Here is a 20,218-nt window from a genome sequence, read left to right on the forward strand (position 1 = left end):
AGGTTTCACAGCAAGATTACCTGGAGGGCCTAAGGAGCACAAAACATCCACCTTGTTGACGTGTCCTTGGATGTCAGGATGTCAGATCGTTACCAGCTCCAGATGCATTAATGCTGATGTCTGTGTAGAGAGGCCACAGGATTACAGAATTTCCATATGGAGATCTGTTATGAATCATATCTGCTGCCTTTATAAAATATTTACATCTCTCTTATGAAAAAAGACAGTAAAGCGAATGTGAAACGGACTTACCGGTTTAGTTTGAGAGGAAGAGGGATGTCAAAGAGTGAGTCTACGACCATTTAAAGTCAATGAAGTTACCAACAAACCTCCACCAAGTTTTATCAGATGTAATAGCTACTTAGCCAGAAAATAATGAAGCGTAATAGAACAGAGAAAGGATCTAGAACTTGCAGACATCATGACAAACTGAATCAACAACAGGAAGTGATGGCTGTTTATATCATCAAAAACAATAAATGTCACCACTAAGAAAATGACACAGAAGAAGAAGACACTGAAAGAGGAAGTGATTCAGCTAGAGGGAGAAGAAAACACAGAAAGAGATGTGCTGACAGCGAAGCAGCCAGAGTGTACTTCTTTAGCCACTCAGACAGCTTATTCCACATGTTTCTCATCCATGCCCGGGGTGAGATATTCAACTCACACATTCAGCGACTCACACATGGCTGGAAGGAACCCGATGTGTTCTGAATTCCTGATCAATTAATTTCTCTGAATCTACCAGTTCCTTGAACTATGCTTTTTATAAATATTGTTTTTCTCTCTCTTTTGAAGTCCATTCATATCCGGTTAGCTTATTTCCTGACATCAGTTCATTTCAAAACAATCAGGGAGGGTCTGTTACCTTGTAAAGAAACTTTATTATTATAATATATTATTTAAAAGTCATGAATTGAGTCCGAATATTTGAAATGAATGTCAAACTGTCACATTTAAAGGTTTTCAAATATTTCACTTCTGAAAGAGAAGATATGAAATTTTGCATTTTATTTACACTTAGGCTGTATAACAATAAGTTTATTTTACCAACATTTTGATGCAATATAATTATAGATTTTTTATTCAATATTAATAATAATAAATGTTATTTGTAATGCACTTTTCATACATTAAAGATATGAAAAGATAAAAACAAAACAAGCAGGTAAAATAAAAATAAAAATTAAAAAAATAATATTAAAAAATAAGAACACCCCCACAATTTGATCGGTTGTTCCTTGTTCCAATGATTAAGTCGCAATAAGTCATCAGTGGTGGATTTATAGTAGGATCACAATCATGTGATCATCAGCAGGCAGCTGGTTAGCATTCACTTGTTGTCATGGTTACAGTGATGCCGTGTTGCTATCTGTATCAATGATACAGAAATCTTTAACAAACCCGTGGATCCAGACTATAAACCACATCACTGCCAGAATCTAATCACTTGGTCCTTGTGTCATTTCTGACCGTCCCTGAAAATTTCATCCAAATCCGTTAGTCCGTTTTTGAATAATGTTGCTGACAGACAGACAGATGGACAGACAGATGGACAGACAACGGTATGTCGATCGTCACATAACTCCGCCGAGGCTCTGCTTCCTTGGCGGAGTAAAAACACACATTTCAGCCACACCCAAACAGACATGTACATTCAACAGATATTGCACAATCCTGCTGAATGTGCAGTTGTATTTGCAAGGTGACTGAGAATGAACACAGATTTCATGTTTAAAGCGTTGATTGCCACTGGGAAGAAACTGTTTTTCAGTCTGTCTTCACCCTCAAGCGCCTGTATCTTCTTCCTGATGGCAACAATTATTAATATATTCAAAATGTTTTTTGCCCTAATGTTTATAGTGTCATTCAGACAGACATCTATAACGTGTGTGAACATACGTGACATACCTCTCTGTCTTTCGCTGTCTTTCCCAGTTTTGGAGAGCCTGCCCCCAGCTCGATATAAGGAAACCATATCGACACTGTTGGCATGGTTACAACAGTGCGAGGCCAAGCTGGCCATCCCATCAACAGCTGTTACAGAATATCCTATCATGGAACAGAGACTGAATGACATTCAGGTACACACACACCTACACACACACACACACACACCTACACACACACACACACACACACACACACACACACACACACACGCACACACACACACGTACACACTGTCAGATCTGTGTAAATGATTGGAAGTTATCTCTGCTTTTGGTTTGCATTCTCACTTAGAGACACATATTGTGCTGCAGATTATTGACCGTATTTAACATCCATATTTATTCATATATCTTCAGTGAGTTTTCATAATTTAAATTACTATTGTGTTGCAACTTAACAGAGAAGCATATCAAGCTCCCGCTACTCTAGAACTCCTTTAGGAATCACTGAAGAAAGAGAATAAGATGAAATAAATCACGTAAAAATGAGTGTTTATTGATATTGATGCTACAACTAAACACACTGGAAGACAATGTTGTTCTAGTTCACACCAGGGCACTTCAGCACACAGATGTTTTTAGTGATTCCTAAAGGAGTTGGATAAGTCTTTAGTCCATGGTATGAAATCCAGCTAATAAATCTACCATGTCTTACGCATTCCCCTGGCCTCATCAGCATGTATACAGCAATATCAAATAATTCATTTTGTTAGCCTTAATAATGATGATGGACTTTGTTTGGACATCATTTGTTGCCAAAGTGAAATACCTTAAACCCCGTTTCTCCAGTTTGTGCATATTTATCTATAAACTTGATCATCCACCAGCTTTTAAACTTTTCCACAGTAATTAACCAGTTTCATATCTATCAACAATTTTGATACTCTCTTCAGACCTTTCCTATTTGTTTCTTTTGTCATGCATGTGAAGGAAAAAGGACTCTTTCCCCTTTCTAAGATCATAATGGCCTTTAGACATGTAGACACTGCAGGACATTAGATATCGTCTATTCTGACGTGACTAAGCAGACTAGTTGTCTCCAAATTGGTCTGTAATCTAAATCTGATCTTTTTCCAACGACAATATTTACCCAAAGATCAGAGAGAATCCTGAGAACAGATGCTGGCATTGCTTGCATGTACTGCTGCTCTGTCGGTGTCACGTCTCCTGATATCAGTAGACCTTACTTATCTAAATCTGACCTTCTTCCAACTACCATATATACCCAAGGGTCAGAGAGAATCCTCAGGACTGATGCTGGCATTGCTTGCATGTACTGCTGCTCTGTCAGTGTCACTTCTCCCAATACCAGTAAACATTGCTAAGTCATCTGAGTCTCCAGTGTGTCTCAAGTGTGTCTCTCTGTGTCTGCTTCGACATCACTAAAATTCCACAACAACGCACAGCACAGAAAACATAGATTGTTCGATAAATAGAATCCAATCCATGTTGAGCTGCTTTCAGGAACTTTAACTGACATTTTGACAGCCGTCAGTGCAAACACAAATAATCTTCAGCTCTTTGACTTTCTCTGAAATTTCAGCTACTTGCACTACCTGCACATAAACTAGCATCTCTTACCAGAAATGTTCACAGCAATTTGCATTTACTATAATTCTACTCAGGGGGGTTGTCAGTACTCCACATATCAAATCTAGACAGATGTTTCACCTTGCTGAATGTATCTTCCAACAACTTGTTGTTCGTTATACTGTTTTTGAGCTATGCATTTATTTATTTAAAGTTCTTTTTTTTTTGTTTTTGCTATATAGGACAGTGGTGAGAGAGACAGGAAACATGGGGAGAATAGTTGGGGAAAGACAAGCAGCAAATGGCCGTGGGTCGGACTCAAACCCATGACCACTGCATTGGGGACTATAGTCTCTGTTTATGGGTTACCCGCTCCACCAGTTTAGCTACTGGGGCACCAGAGCCTTACATTTATTTTGTAGACGAACTGTTGTGTTATTTTCCTCTCACTCTCACTAATTTGTTTTCTTGTTTGTGTCCCTTTAGCTGATGGTTGCATTTCAGTGAAATAGTTGCTGAATTTTTGTCGTTGCCTTTGATTGCAGAGGAGTCAATCAGCTTTTCGGTTGTGCCAAAGAGTGCAGGATGATGTTGGTTCTTTTTGGTTGATTTTAAAATGAGATGTATAGAACAAGGTGATGTTTATCTCTATTTTAAGCTTATTCTTAGTTATTTCTTCTGACAGAACTGCACACCACACATTGAAGGACCGTCGGAAAGTTGGAATTCTACTAAAATTGAACTGCTTTCATCGCTTCCACTTGAACTTTAATTTTTTCACTACTTAAACTTTAACATTTGAATCTGTCAACACTGTAAATGCCTCAACATGAGCTGTGACTTTAAAGATGGCTGACATTTTCTGACTTGTTGACATTGTTTTGAAGACTTATCAGTGTAGTCTGATGTTGGAGGCTGTTGTAGTGGCATCTCAGTCTCTGATATGAATCACAGGTAATCACTTTATTACGTGGACAAACCATAATCTCACCATCTACAAGGAGTCATTAGGGATTTAGCTGATAGATGGATTTGCTCTGTATTACTGTGTGTGCTCTTGACAACACTGCTGTTCAGTGCTATTTACAAATTCCCATAAAATGCCAAAATAGGACTAGCTCTATAATCCTGTGAGGCGGTATAACGCTGTAATCAGTTTTTACTACAAGTAGTAAAGTTATATTACCCCTGGCGATGCCAAACTGCCAAAGCAGCACTCTTTTAAAAGGATGCTTTCTGCAGTTTTTTGAGGTAGCAGACAGAAGATAGAGGAGGGAGAGAAAACAGATCATATAATTTTCAAGTTTTCCTGAGACATAATCAAGTCTTAGTAGCAAAGTTTTTTTAGGGGTAAGTTACAGTATATACGGCCATAAACACAGGGTTTTTTTTTTAATATGTTTTTATGACTTTTATGTCACTCAGTGTTGAGTTTCCAGTGACTCCTCCAACCCTTAATTTTCTATTATGGACTGATTCAAACACATAAATCTTTGTTACAGAAATAATCATGCTCTTCATGAATAGATATTATTTATCTATTCATTATAGGTCTTCTGGAAATATCACTAAATCTGTTGTGTGAAAAGTATACATACATGATGTAGATAGTTGTGATGATTAAAATTTCTTAGTGACAGGACCTCTTACCTACGTCTTCCTCCAGAAACAGAACCTTAAAGCTTGACTGATAGTGTCTTCTGGAGGAAGGTTCTATGATCAGATTAAACAAAAATTTAGCTATCGGACCGCAATGACCAGCAATATGTTTGGAGGAAAAAAGATAAGGCCTTAAACCTGCAAGAACACCATACCTACACTCAAGCATGGTGGTGGTAGTATTATCCACTGGGGCTGCTTTGGAGCTGGTAGAACTGGTGCTTTACCCCCCAAACCGCCGCAGTATTAGGACAAATATGTGAGCTTCAATCGATCTTACCTCCTAGACGGAAACCCACTCAGCAAACTCTGTATCCCAACAGTAACGCTGCCTCATTCTTTACCTGAGCTGCTGAAAGAGATGTTCAAGCAGCAAGAGGTCGTCTGAATGAAACTATGACTGCAGCACAGCGTTGAAAGGGAAAAACTGATTGTTTCAAATGAGCAGGAAGTCTTACGAGTCCGTTACCAAGCAGCAAGAACACTAGCAAATCAGACTCTGCCTTTCAGTGCCTGCACCGTTCTGCTGGATGCCGAAGTGTACAACATGCTGCAAGACGTCCAGAGCGATGATGGCAAAATGTCAGCAAGAGACTGATTCAACACCCAACAGTTCATGTCCTGGTTACAGGACGTTGACGGCAAATTTGACAAACTGAAGACGTGTAAATGAAATAATGAAGAAGGAGAATTGCCTCCACATTCTTCAGGAAAACCTTAACTCAGCAGCCAGAAGGTTGGGTGTTGGATGCAGTCAAGACAATGAGCCCAACCACACATCAAAAGCAGTAAAGAAATGGCTGAGTCAGGATGGAATTAAGGTTTTTGACTGGCCATCCCAAAGTCCTGGCTTACAAACCCCATCAAGAACCCTATAGACTGTGATGAAGAAACAAGTCTGTCTCAGAAAGCCAAGAAATTTAGTTTGAATGTTCCAATTCTGTCAAGAGGAGTAGTCAAACATAAACCAGAAGCTTGTGGATGGCATCCAAAAGTGCCTAATTGAGGTGTAAATGGCAAAAGGACATTAAATAAAATATTACAATTAGTGTAGAATGGATATTTTTTGACCCAGCGGATTTTATCATATTTCCAGAAGACATGTATTACATGTATGAAAGAACCAAAATGTATGATTGTTTTTTGTGACAAAGATGTATGTGTTTCAATCATTACATCATAGACAATTAAGGGACTGCCAATGAAGACAACCATGATGTAAATGGTCTTTGCATTTACATTACTGTTCAAAAGTTTGGGGTCACCCAGACGATTTCGTGTTTTCCATAAAAAATCACACTTTTATCCATGTGCTAACATAACTGCACAAGGGTTTTGTAATCATCAATGAGCCTTTCAACACCATTAGCTAACACAATGTAGCATTAGAACACAGGAGTGATGGTTGCTGGAAATGTTCCTCTGTACCCCTATTTAGATATTCCATAAAAAATCGGCCTTTTCCAGGTAGAATAGTCATTTACCACACTAACAATGTCTAGACTACATTTATGATTAGTTTAATGTCAACTTCACTGGAAAAAAACTGCCTTTCTTTCAAAAATAAGGACATTTCTAAGTGATCCCAAACTTTTGAATGGTAGTATATGTTCTGTAAACCTTTGTTCAATACTCTATGCTTTTGTCTGAAGAATAAATTAGATTAAATGAGCTGAATTCCCATCACATGAGATTACAACGACAATGAAGATTCTACTGTTGGAGGTAAATGACATGAACATCTGGTTTCTCCAACTTCAAAGTGCCTCACTGTGAGCTGTATTGGACACGAAAATGGGAAAGGCATGTACTAGCATGAGTTGACCATTAGATTCTTTTACAAGAAGTCCCTTATTGCTCACCATTTTTTAATTTTAGTTGGATGACTATTGAATCTCTTGTCTGGTACGAACTATTTATTGTGGGCAGATATTTAAATGAGACAGTACTGAGACAGTAAAGTGATTTTGATTAAATGTTGCAACCTTTAGCTCAGATTTAGTTCAGGCCATAACCCATAGCACATGATTAGCTCACTGACCATCAGAAAAGTGAAAATCCAATTCTTCATTTTGCCTTTAAAGTTTCTGCCTCTAACTAATAGTGTGATTTCTATGATGATGAGATGATCATGCAGTGTTGGGACAGGGGTGGCATCCTGTAAGGAACAAGCTCTGTTGCCTTTTGTTTGACTAAAAAGTTAGTTCAATCTGATAGCAAAGGAGAAAGATGGAGAAAGAAAATAGTGGGAGGAAATTGAATGGCAGTGTCAGGCAATGGCAACACAGATCCACGAGATTTGACAGTTCGAGACTAGATGACAGACCGCGATGAACCCACTCACCTACTGTACTTTATGTTCTCTTTTTCCTCCCTTCTCCATCAGATACGCTTGATTTCACCAACATCAGTCAAAAGATAAGCAGGTAACCAACAGTAGCGAGCACAAGTAACAGTGCTTGTCCCTCATGGTGCTAAAAAAATGAAGTTAAAAAACAAACAGCTATTTGCCTTTTTACAGATTAGAGGTCAGTATTCCTTGACTTTGAGCAGTTGCCAGGCAACCAGTAGAGGCTCGAGGAAGATGTTGGTCACCGCCAAGTAACAGTTAGACTTATAATTCAGGCAGATAGTTTAGAATAAATAAATCACTCTGCTCTCTTACAACTGGGTAATAATTTATGGTCATACTTGTTTTTATTTCTTTTCTTTTAGGTCCAATATTTCCCTACTAGTTCCATACAAACTTTCTTCATAATCTTCTTAATATAAGCTGCTATTCCTCTGTAAATTCCAAAGATATTTCCAAGGAAGTTGCTGCAGTTATCAAGTACCCACTCATTGCAATTTTTATCTTACTTTGTTGTTTCTAACAAAAATAGTGAATGGTTTTCTCCATTTTTAATACCAAATTGTGTAGACCTTTCTTTGAAACTGTGTTATTTTATAGCTAAATATCAGCTGTAAGGGAAAAAAAGTGAAAATGAAGCTTCTAGAAAATTAGCTGGAAAATGTAGGGTCCATAAAATACAGCATATGATCTTTAATATGGTGTGTTGGCCCATTTTCTATTTCAGAATTACTTTATTGTGTGTTTTCATAACAAAATGCCACCACTTTTGCTTTTATTGTACATGGATTTCCTAATAATAAACCACCTTGACTGTCACTCTTCTAAGCTAATGTGTTGTCGAATCATAATGTCTAGAGAAAACGTATTAGGTGAGGCCAGTAACAGGACCAAATACACCTCTTTGGGGAAGAAAATATGCCTTTAAAATGCTTTAAAATTTTTGTGATTATAGACTTTCAATTTCGAAAGCATGTAAAATAATGTCTCCTTGTACTTTCATGGCTTGATATTGTCCTATTTTCTGCAAACTGTGGCCTTCATTTGAAGCAGCAGAGCCATAAAAAAACCAAGAGCATTTTATTTGCAGTGAAATCCAGTGATATTATGAACCCTGACTCACATCTGCTTAACTTGCAGAGTGAACATCGGAGCAGGTTTGATGTTGGTGTGAGTACGTTTGTAGGTGAAGCACAGCCCAGTCTAGAAAATCAGTGTTTCTGTTTATCACAATATATACCCACAGATACAGTGTGTGCCAGTGTACATACAGTACAAAGGGAAACGTACACACACATACAATACATTCACATGGGGCTCTTTTTCATCGTGTGAGTGTTAATCTGTATTTACAGTGAAGACAATACAAGGTCTTTTATCCTTTTTAAATTGCTTTGTTGTTGTTTGTGAACCGCTGATTTTTATCTTTGACTTAAGTCAAGGTCACACCATGGAAGAAAGTGTGTGTGTGTGTGTGTGTGTGTGTGTGTGTGTGTGTGTGTGTGTGTGTGTGTGTGTGTGTGTGTGTGTGTGTGTGTGTGTGTGTGTGTGTGTGTGTGTGTGTGTGTGGGTGTGTGTGTGTGGGTGTGTGTGTGTGTGTGGGTGTGTGTGGGTGTGTGTGGGTGTGTGTGTGTGTGTGTGTGTGTACATGTTTGTGTCCTGTTTGATTTGATCATGGTCTTGTAGCTTAGCAGGGAGATCAAGCCTTGCAGCCCGAGATTAATTACAGTTGATTGTAGATAATAATTAGGAACTCATCCTGCATACTGATAAGCCATCATTAATTTCAGCCCGACTCGTTTGCCTCTCATTGCCTGTATTGGCACATATGTTAGGGGCTGAACACAATCACTCTACCCAAATAACACTATCACCTCTCATTCTGGTTACTTAAAATAAAGGAGCACTGCTGTCTGGTGGGACTTTAGTCTTGAACTACAGCTAGTAATGCAGAACTCTACGAGATATTAGCATTTAGCTGAGATAAATGACAGTTTGAAGCAAGATGAATGTTAATATTTCATGGAAAAGAGGAAGATCTCTTGGCAAGAGTGGTGTGATATGGAGATGTTTATAGCAAACTTCACCATCAAGTCTGCCTATGATGTCCTACCATTGCCCAAGAATCTTAGTCAATGATATGGGCTCACTCTGCCCAACTCCAGCTACACTCAAACGCATTTTTGTGGGTTGCAAGACCAGCCTCGCTCAAGACCGTTACACCTGGCGGAAGAACCAGGTGTGAAAGAGTCTGGCACTAGTGCCGGAACTGCTGCTCAACCCTCTGGAGGTGTCGTAGACCTATCAGCAAATCACCGAGGAAGGAGGGCGCCCACTTGATAACCCAGAGGATGACCTCACTCAATGGCTTTGCAAAGCAGGAAACAGCTGAGGAAAAGGCACAGAGGACATTGAGATAGTATCCTTCTTGCTGACGTCCATCTGTCCATCCATCCATCCATGGATGTTCTTCCACTTTTCCATGGCTGGGTCATGTTGGCAGCAGGTGAAGCAGGTCATTTCATACGTCTCTCTCCTTTCCACTTCCTCCTGAGGGATCATGAGGCATTCCCAGGCTAGATGAGATCTACAGTATAATCCCTCCAGCCAGTTCTGGGTCTGCCCTGGGGTCTTTCCCAGCTAGATGTGCTCGTAAAACCTCTGAAGGAAGTTCCCCAGGAGGTGTCTTAATCCGATGCCTGAACCACCTAAACTGGCTCATTTTGATGTGAAGGAGCAGCGACTCCACTGTGAGCTCCCTATGGACATCCACTGGATGATAAGAGACATGAAAACAACAAAAAATAACTGTTATGATTGGTTGATAGATTTGTTGCTATTGGTCAATCCCTGGGCCATTATAATACTCCCCAACTTTCTTCTATCCTTCCCCCTAATTTTGCTTTTCAATAGCTTTTTTACAGAGTTTTTGGAGTGTTCTTTTGTATTCATGGTCTGGTTATAGCCAGGAGTACTTATTCAGTAGTTCAAATGGGTGTTTTATTTTTTTTATTTACTACAATCACTTGAGACATATCAGTGTACTTACATGATCTCAGTTTCACTAATTGTGTGACTTTTAGCATCAACTATACCTGTTTTGAATTAGATTAGTCACTTTAAAAAGAGCAGAGACTTATGTAATCCCTTATTTTACTCTTTATTTTTTTTTAATAATTGACATTGCAAAAAGCAGTTTATACTTTGATATGAAAGGATGTTTTTTTGTTGTTTGTTTTGTAAATTCTTGCTGTTAAAAAGCAATCAAAGGAGGGAAATTTCAAGGTGAGGTGGACTCTTCAAGGTGAAATTCTCATACTGTATGGGTTATTTGGAAAGGCATTCAGCGTTGTGTAATGTGGAGTCCTTGAATAAAACACCAATAGGTCTACCCTAAGACCTCAAGGTAGTTTTATGTCATCTTGTTACACAACACACTTTGTTGTGTTTCAGCTCTTCATTTCTCTGTTAACTGTCTGTTTAGTTAGTTGCAGAAAGTATCAGATTTTCTGTCAATGTGATTCATTAATAGTCACTGAGAGAAAGAAAGTTAAAAAAAAAAAAAAGCTTTACCACTTCAAGCAGAAATCTTCCATGATGGCTCTGTGCTTGGGGTTCAGTGTTGAAGCAGATGGATTGTGAGGAAACCATAGTAACTGAGCCGTGGTGTGGCCTCTATGGCCTGTGCTTGAACTAAGCTAAACTAAGCCTCTGAGCTGCCTTGGTGTGAGCAAGGCTTTCTTTTCAAAAAATGTTCGCTGCAGCTCACCTAAAGTTGAGCAGGAAATCTCTCACCCATTCACTTGTAATTTAACCTGCCAGGCAGGGTAAGCAGAATGAAATGGTGCGAAAAGCTTTTCATTACTGAATGTTAACTGTGGCAGCCAAGTGGTGAGTCGACTCGTAACCCGTCATGCTTGCTCGCCCTTCTCTCCTCGCTCACTGACCTGTAATATAATAGTCAAGCTGTTAAAAAGGCTTCATTCCCAAAGCATTCAGGCTCTATTGCTTGAGTTCTGAGAGAATGCTCCATAGATGATTATCCAATAAATCATGTGAAGATGTGAGATTTGTTTTCAGCTGAACTTTTACAGACACTTGTTGACAGAGTAATATTGGTGTCAATTGCTAGAACATGAGTGCCCCATGCACCCTCAAATATTCATGTCTGCACATGCTTTTACTTTGAAGGAGAACATGCTGTATCTCAAGGAAATGATACCACTATCTCATCCCCAAAGTGGTAGATTTGTGCCCGCTGTATATCAAAACATTTTCACAGCACCTTCCAGTTCTCTTCGAATTGCCTTGCTTTGCTTTTGTATTGTAAAATCCCACCTTTTTCAGCTTAATTTAGTGACTCCTTCTATTGTTAAGTTACAGTCAGATCCTAGGACCTGCAGTTTATTTCTTGTCTGCCCGCCCCCCTGCAGTCCTCCAACTTGCACGAGTTCAATATTAACTTAAACAGGTCCTGCATCTTCATCATTATCTTGTCTCCCTGTCCTTAGATTCATCTGGCCATGCCACAGCATTATCGTTTTTTATGCAAATTTGCCAAAATATAAACAAACTGTAGCAGAGAGGCACAGATAGATTAAAGTACAGATTGTTTTAGGTCTCATTCTCAGCAGCTTTCACTAGATGGGATGTAAGTCCAGGACAGATCAGGTTTTTATATATGTCATGATGACAGCTTGAAGACTTGACTGTAGATGGAAACCAATGGACTCAATACAGGGAACACCTCAAAACTGAATGTAGCATGGCCACAAGTGCTTTACAAAGATAAGATGAGATAAAACTTTATTAATCCTCAAGGAAATTCTTTATTTAGAGTCTGAGCACCAAAGGTCTGGAGGACCCTCTTGAAACCCATGGGTTTCTTCACTTCTGAAGGCCTAAAATCCTTCAAAATGCTTAAAACTTTGCACACACACATCAGGATCAGCAAAAAATTTGATATTTTATGGAACTTGCATAGGTATGAGCCAAAATGGCTCGATAGCGCCACCTGGAAAACAGACTTTACGACCACGATGTGCCACCTACAGCTATGAAATTTGGTATGCCTAAGTAACTCGTCAAGACGCACAAAAATGTAATTGACAACCATACCTAAAACACAACAGGAAGTTGGCCATTTTGAATTGTGTGACATATTTTGGACGATTTTGGACCAATTTTTGCACATTTTCAAAAGCTATAAACTCAAACAGGGTAACCCCACCAGAGCTCAAATTTGTCCAGGATGTACAACAGGCATGGATGATTAAAAATTATCAAAATTCTCCACAAAAGTCTGAAGGTGTGGAAATGATGGCTGGTGGAATTTCAACGTTTCGCCACGACACAGGAAATGCTGTGTAACTGGCCTGTACATGCTCCAATCTCCCTCAGACTTTACATGTGTGATCAGAGCCCAGCCCTGATGAACTCTACAGATCAAAATATAGTCACAGAGAGAGCGCCACCTGGTGGATGGGTCACCATGAAACAGGAAGTGCTGTCTGACTAGCTTGTACATGCTCCAATCTGCCTCAAGCTTTACATGTGTGATCACAGTCTGGCAATGATAACACACCTTGGCTGAAATACACTCTCAGTTGCAGCGCCACCTGGTGGACATGCTTGGATTTGCTGACCAGCAAGGATGCGAGGACCCGACCAACGCTGCTTGCAGCTTTAATTCTTTTGTTCTCCAACCAACATTATTCAAATCCTGATTTCCTACCTCTCATCTCTTGTGTTAAATGTCCATGCATTCCACATCCGCTATTCCATCCAAACTCCTACTTAGTCTGAACTCACAGTTTTTCTTTTTAAAATATTGACAGCAATTTTGCCTCTAGTGTTTTATAGCAAGCAGCTCAATTGTTAGATGCACACAGAATGGATGTGACCCAGCATCAACAAGAATAGCACCTAAAATTCCACCATTAAACAACCACTGCTAAAAACGGCTCTGTAAACTACACTGTATCTCATACTCTGTCTTTTTTCTCTTTCTCATTCCATCTATTTACCCTCCCACCCCACCTCACAGGCTCTCCAGGTGGCTATGGCTGAACACCAGGGAGAGGTGGACTATCTGACCTCAGCTGTAGAGCAGGTCTTCCAGAAAGCTCCCCCAGACATCAGCCAGAAGTAAGACATAGAAGTAATTCCACAAAATTGATTTTGAGACAGGTTTTGTTTGCTAATCTGTTATTTTGGACTAAGTTCAGTGGAATATTTTGGCAGAATTTTGAGATTTTTCCTATGTTTTCAGACCTGGGAGTTTTTTATGTTTTACTTTTTAAAAAAGTCTAACCAAGACAGCCAGTTTAAGGGTTAACTACTTCTGGAAATATAACTCCCACCACCATTAAATTTGACAGAGATAATTTGCAGCAGATTTAAATGTTTGTATGGCTCCAGTAAAGGCTAAGTTGCTTTGTTTTTTGGGTTTTTTTAATGGAAGAAAACGCAAATATTTCAAACAAGGCTGGTATTGGGTTCTCAGAAAATGTATGTATCATCTAACTTGAGTAAGATTTTAATGTGTGGCAAGTTTAGCAAGCCATGATTCCATTTTTTTGCTATTTTGACATGTCAAAACTGGTGTACATAAGGGTCTATATAGTGTTATTATGTGTGCAAAGTTACAAGTTGCTTCTATGTTGTCCTCATGGCACAAGGCTTATTTTGCCTTAGCAAACAAAAAAGTGGGAAAAAAGTCACAACATGTATTTTATATTCTTCAAAATAGCCACCCTTTGCTTTGATTACTGCTTTGCACACTCTTAGCATTCTCTGGATGAACTTCATGAGGTAGTCTCCTGAAATGGTTCTCCAACAGTCTTGAAGGAGTTCCCAGAGATGCTGAGCACTTGTTGACCCTTTTGCCTTCACTCTGAGGTGAAGCCAGTAGCATATGCTTGTCTCAAAGATTAAGCCATGCAAGTCTAAGTACACACGGCCGGTACAGTGAAACTGCGAATGGCTCATTAAATCAGTTATGGTTCCTTCCCAAACATCCCAAACCATCTGGATTGGGTTTAGGTACAAGTACAATGTGGTGGAACATTGGGTTATATGGAGGACATTCACTCAGGAGATTGTGGTTTAAATTCTACTGCAGCTTTAAATGAGTAATTCACAACAAATCTATGTGATTTTTCATAATAGTGTATGTTGCCTGCATTATGTTTCGATACTCACGCTGAAATGATACCTTGGTCAACTTTGAGGGACTTTGCGGTGTCCGTAGGCTGTTAGCTGCAAGCGCTATATTTTGTTTGTGCATCTTCTTTGTGAATAATCTATGGATGATCAGCAAGAGTTCTTGTATTTTGTTCGTTTTGTCACCATGAAAGCTGTAGTGTCTTTATGTTAGAAGAAAAAGAGGTTGGCATGCCTACTTTGTCTGTGGAGAGAAACTGTCATTCTTTATGTACTGATCTACTAAAATGAGGAACAGTTCCATTTTTTTAACGGCAGTAAATTGTGATACCTTTCTTGTAATGGCAGACCATGCATCGTTAGTTGTAGCACACCAATAAATGTTTCTGTTGTTTCCACTGTTTACCCTAGTGAGACGGATGAGAGTTTTGTCATATTCTAGGACAATGCTGCTCACTTTTTCAGTAGCACTGCAGCAGTAATTATCACTCGGGAATCAGTCAGGAAGTAAGTTAAGCCACAAGCCCGAAAAGCTCCATTATGTTCTGTGCTGCTGCAGATATCGTGCGGAGATGGACGCCATTACAGCACGTTGGAGACGACTGGGCTCCACGCTGACGGACAACGCCCAGAGAGTCCAGGAGCTCATGTCCAAACTGATGCAGTTTGAGGTAAGACTTGTTCTGTTTCCTCAGAGTCAACTTTATAGACCGAGATACGCAAACACTTGGTTGCTCAGTTGGTATACTTGTCTTTCTAGTCTGACTTTCTGTTTAAATCTCTCTACAGAATGATGTTAAGACTTTAAAGAAGTGGATGGCAGACGTGGATGTCTTCCTGAATGAGGAATGGCCAGCGCTGGGAGACTCTGAAGCTCTGGAGAAGCAGTTAGAGCAGTGCACGGTGAGAAACAAACACGCCTCCTACTATTGCTTTTGCAACCAACAAATTACATTTGTTTTAAAAATAAATAAAATAAAAATCATGAAGGGAAGCAAAGAGTTGAAAAGAGGTTACATAGTGTAGATGAAAATAGAATTGGTGTGGGATGAAAATGTCCTAAAGAACTGAAAATAACCTTTGAAGTTCATAAAATACCCAAATATATTAAAAATCAAAGAAATAGAAAGCCCACCAAAGATTTCTCATTGCCTTTAAACCAATATTTGGTCAGAATTCTACCCATTTAACCTTCATCCTGCACTCCGATTGGCCAGGCTCTGGTGAATGACATCCACACTATCCAACCCAGCGTCAATGGCATCAATGAAGTTGGACTGTACCTGAAGAAGGAGGCCGAGCCACCGTTTGCCATCCACATCCAGAAAGAACTGGACGAACTCAATGCCCAGTGGGAGAACGTCTGCAAACAGGTGTGTACCCTTCTTCCACAGTCTCTGTTTTAGCCCTTTGATGAACAACATGGGTCAAGAGATGCCCATTTTCCATTGAATATGGGTCACTTTTGACCCATGTTGTGCATCAAAGGGTTAATACTTGTATGTGTCTGTATAACACTGAGCACTGTTGTTAGTATGCGATTTCCCCCTCTGTCTAGGCCTATGCAAAGAAGTCTGCTCTTAAAGGTGGTCTTGATAAGACCATGGCTCTGAGAAAGGAGATGCAGGAGATGCAGGAGTGGATTAACCAAGCTGAGGAGGACTACCTGGAGAGAGACTTCACTTACAAGACGCCTGAAGAGCTACGCAAGGCTGTGGAGGAGCTCAAGGTGAGCTAGAGGCAGAAGGTTGGTGATGATGTGAGGTGTTTTCAAGCTGAAGATACACTACAGGCCAAACATTTGGAAGCAACTTCAAGTTTCTGTTCAAAAAGTAATAATAAACAGTATGAATTCTTTGGATTTTGAGATGTATTTACTGCATGATCAGACATTTTCCCTTAGTCTATCCTTGATGTTATCGGACAATTGCAGAACAAATGTTAACAAAAGAAAAGAAGGGCTTAGTTTTAGGGTTCAGAACATTTGCAAGAGTCACAACTTCAGTGCAAAAGTTAAAAAAACAAGTCACAGTTTGTGTTATTCACTTTAGGTCTTTGGCTTTTGAGAGTTTGCAGACAAAAATCCCAATAAATCTCAACTGTGTCCATATCCCTTACAAAATATCACAGAAATGGCAAGAAATAAACACCTGATAACTATTGTAAACATGTATTCTGATGAGTGACTCTTTTTATGATAATCATGTTCATTTTGTTACCAGTGAAACTATGATCTATTTTGTACAAATTCGATCTTGCTTCCAAACTTTCAGCCTGTAGTGTAGAGGAAGACAGGGTGGAGGAGCTTGATGGAGCGGGTGCAGTGGTTAACAAGATTCTGCTTTTAAATATGTTGTTCAGCTAAGGCCTTTCCATATGGAGTTTCTTGTTGCATGTGTTCTTTGGGTCCCTCAGTCCAAAGAGATGCATAGCAGGTTGAAACTCTCAGTGCACTGTGAGAACCTTCCGGGTGCTCTGGCTTTCTTTCATAGTCCAAAGACCAGTTAATTGGTGATTTTAAATTGTCCCTAGGTGTGAATGTGAGTGCACATGGTGATGGACTGGTGAACCCTGCCTACCAGTTAAGGAGGAAAAACAAGGAATTCCAAAGAGTTCATATACTATGAGAGCAGTATTAGTTGTTTTGTCGACCTCTTTCCAGTGAAAAAGCCTCAGTCTCAACATGCCAAACTACTTTAATTTTTGCAACTACAGAATGCATCCTTCCCATATGCATCATTCATTTCTGTCTTTGTCTGTCGGTGTGTCAGAGGGCCCAGGAGGAAGTCCACTCCAAGGAGCTAAAGGTCAAACTCCTGACTGACAGCGTGAACAGTTTCATTGCCAAGGCCCCACCCACGGCCCATGATGCTTTGCGCTCGGAGCTGGATGTCCTGACGGCCAACTACCAGCGCCTGTGTAGCCGCCTGGATGGGAAATGTAAAACTCTTGAGGTAAAGTCTTTATTCATTCATGTGTCATGATACACAGGTAATATTGTCCATGCAGTCACATATAACAATCCAGCAGACAGCATTTGTGCTTTTAGGTATAAATTGTGTAGAGTTGTGGTGTGTTTCCATTAAGATTGGGAACGATTATTTACTCTCATGTTCAAATATTTCTCATATGAATGTGTTTATACACAAAAGCAACAATACAAAAGCAATAATAGCACCAAGAAAATAATTCTAACAACAATAATAATGCAAAGAATGCACAGAACATAACATATTACAGGGAGGAGAGCTGATCCACTGAATGGCAGCTATTGCAAGAAGCTAAATAAAGTATTTAAAGGAAACGTATCTATCTTTCCATGTTTTAGAAGACGAATGGCTTTATTGTCATCACATCACACATGGCGTGATGAAAATATAAATAGCTTCCACTGGACGGTGCCCAACAACAAGCAATAAGAAATTAAATATCAAAATTAAATAATAAAATCAAATATACATATATAACAAAACAGTATTAAAAATGACAACATCTGGCCAAAAGAGGCCAGATATATACAATATGGAAGGTAAATGAAATGGAACTAGACTATAAGATGCAACAACCAATTGTCTTCCTGCAATTAGCTGGTGCACAACAGTGTCCTGAAATAAATCTTTTTAAAGTGCACATATAACTTTCCCTGGTTAAAATAGTTCTTCATGCAGTTTCATTTTACAGTGCGGCAGCCATTTCAGTAGCTCCTGGAGACTCAGATGATTTAGGTTGTGAGTAACGTTCACTGATATCAGGAGAAGTGACACCAACAGAGCAGCAGTACATGAAGCAATGCCTGCATCAGTTCTGAGGATTCTCTCTGACCTTCGGGTATATATTTTAGTTAAGAGAGGAGTCAGATTTAGACGACAGATCAAGGCAGACAGAGGCAACTACTAATGATGTGCACATGGAAAGAAACTCTTTAGATATATGGATGTTGAGCAGATACCGGTGTGATGCCCTGTTCCAGTGCTGAACATGTGAATTTAGAACCACACCACAAGAAAGCTTGGATAACAATGTAGGTCTGTGCAGCCGCCTGTTCATAACATGAATCTCTCTCCCTCCCCTCTCCTTTCTGATTCATTTTCCGGAGAAATATTTGCCTCTGTGTGCTCGGTAACTTAACTTTATGTTTGAAATATCCTTTCCTTCACTATTTGTCTTTTTTCCCTGCTTTCCAGCTGCTTTTCTTCCCTCTAATGCATAAAATGTCAAAATTCTTATAGCATAGCATCGGGTTTTTATCAGGCTTTTCAGTAATTGTCTTTTGTTCGTATATTTATTCTTGTGTTCTGCAGGAGGTGTGGGCGTGTTGGTGTGAGTTGCTGTCCTACCTGGAGCAGGAAAACGCCTTCCTGGACCAGCTGGAGCAAAAACTGGATGAGACAGAAAACCTGCAAGGAGGAACAGAGGAGCTGCAGGAGGCGCTGGATGTGAGTATGAGGAGGACAAGTTGCATTTCTTTCTATAGATATATTCTAGCAAGCAAAACATTATGTAATAGGGGGTTTAACATGAGCAGATATGACAGAATATACAGTTAAAGGCCTCGTTTACCCGACAACATTTTAGGATGAAACGCAAACACTTTGTTGCGTTTCGGTCAATATGTAATTGAGGGACTTTTGAAGTCCATGGGATATATCTTGCATACATTTTTAGTAAAAGTTAAAAAAAATATGTTTTTTATCTTCATTATGATCATGTCTTTACAAATTCCATAATTATTTATGATGGAAACAATCACTTATTAATAAAAAAATGACTGGATATCACTAAAATGTCAACTAAATAACCGTCTGAATATAATAACAACCACCTTCTAATTAGCTAAACAATAATAAAATGAGATTATTCATAAATAGTTTTGATTGTGTTCTTTTCATCAAGTTGAGATAATCATGATAGATATTTATTTTTTGGTAATCTATCAAATTTTATATGGAAAACAACAAATTGTATCTGTGTCCCAGAAATCACTTTCCACTAAGTTCCCCATTACAAAAACACCTCTCAAGGAAGTGTGTTAATTCCAGATCACATGACCTGCTCCACATGATGTCATTTCCTCCTGAAGAAAAGACTGGCCAGAGTCCAAGGCTTTCTGACTTATTTAATATAAAGTAGTCAACAGGTTTACTACAATATCTTTACAAATAACTTTCAATTTCAGTTTTACTCACTTGTATATGTAATATTTAGAAGAATCTTTCTGTAAAAATGCCATGTGGTGTTTGGTTGATTTTAGGCCTGAAAACAGCAAAAATGTCAACTATGATACAAAAAGTCCTGCAATTATATATTGACCCAGAGATTATTTGATATACTTGTGCAATATTGCAGAGTCTGAATCAATGGCAAGATGTTGTAAATGACAGTGAGAAATTCAGGCTTCTTACCTTAAATAGTTCCTGAAATGTTGTTGAGAATAGCCTTAAATTTCCATATATAAAAAATAGTATGATAGTCACAAAATAGATCTCAGAGACTAGTTGATCAATCAATCCAAAATTGAACGATGGCATTTTAAATGTACACAGCTGATGATTTAAATATTTCA

At 39.1% G+C, this 20,218-nt stretch overlaps 1 protein-coding gene across 11 annotated transcripts in view; it reads left to right on the forward strand.

Moving 5' to 3' along the window:
- dmd (dystrophin) overlaps positions 1-20,218 on the forward strand; it is a 315,328-nt gene that overhangs the window by 171,786 nt on the left and 123,324 nt on the right. For all 11 annotated transcript variants that reach the window (XM_055008380.1, XM_055008391.1, XM_055008386.1 and 8 more), the window contains 8 exons: positions 1,939-2,084; positions 13,538-13,638; positions 15,215-15,326; positions 15,445-15,558; positions 15,873-16,028; positions 16,214-16,384; positions 17,427-17,609; positions 18,957-19,091. In XM_055008380.1, the coding sequence (XP_054864355.1) occupies positions 1,939-2,084; positions 13,538-13,638; positions 15,215-15,326; positions 15,445-15,558; positions 15,873-16,028; positions 16,214-16,384; positions 17,427-17,609; positions 18,957-19,091 (1,118 nt within the window). The remainder of the gene's footprint in view (positions 1-1,938; positions 2,085-13,537; positions 13,639-15,214; positions 15,327-15,444; positions 15,559-15,872; positions 16,029-16,213; positions 16,385-17,426; positions 17,610-18,956; positions 19,092-20,218) is intronic.

Source organism: Amphiprion ocellaris, chromosome 24 (genome assembly GCF_022539595.1).
Source record: "Amphiprion ocellaris isolate individual 3 ecotype Okinawa chromosome 24, ASM2253959v1, whole genome shotgun sequence".
In the NCBI taxonomy this organism is placed as follows: Eukaryota; Metazoa; Chordata; class Actinopteri; family Pomacentridae; genus Amphiprion; species Amphiprion ocellaris.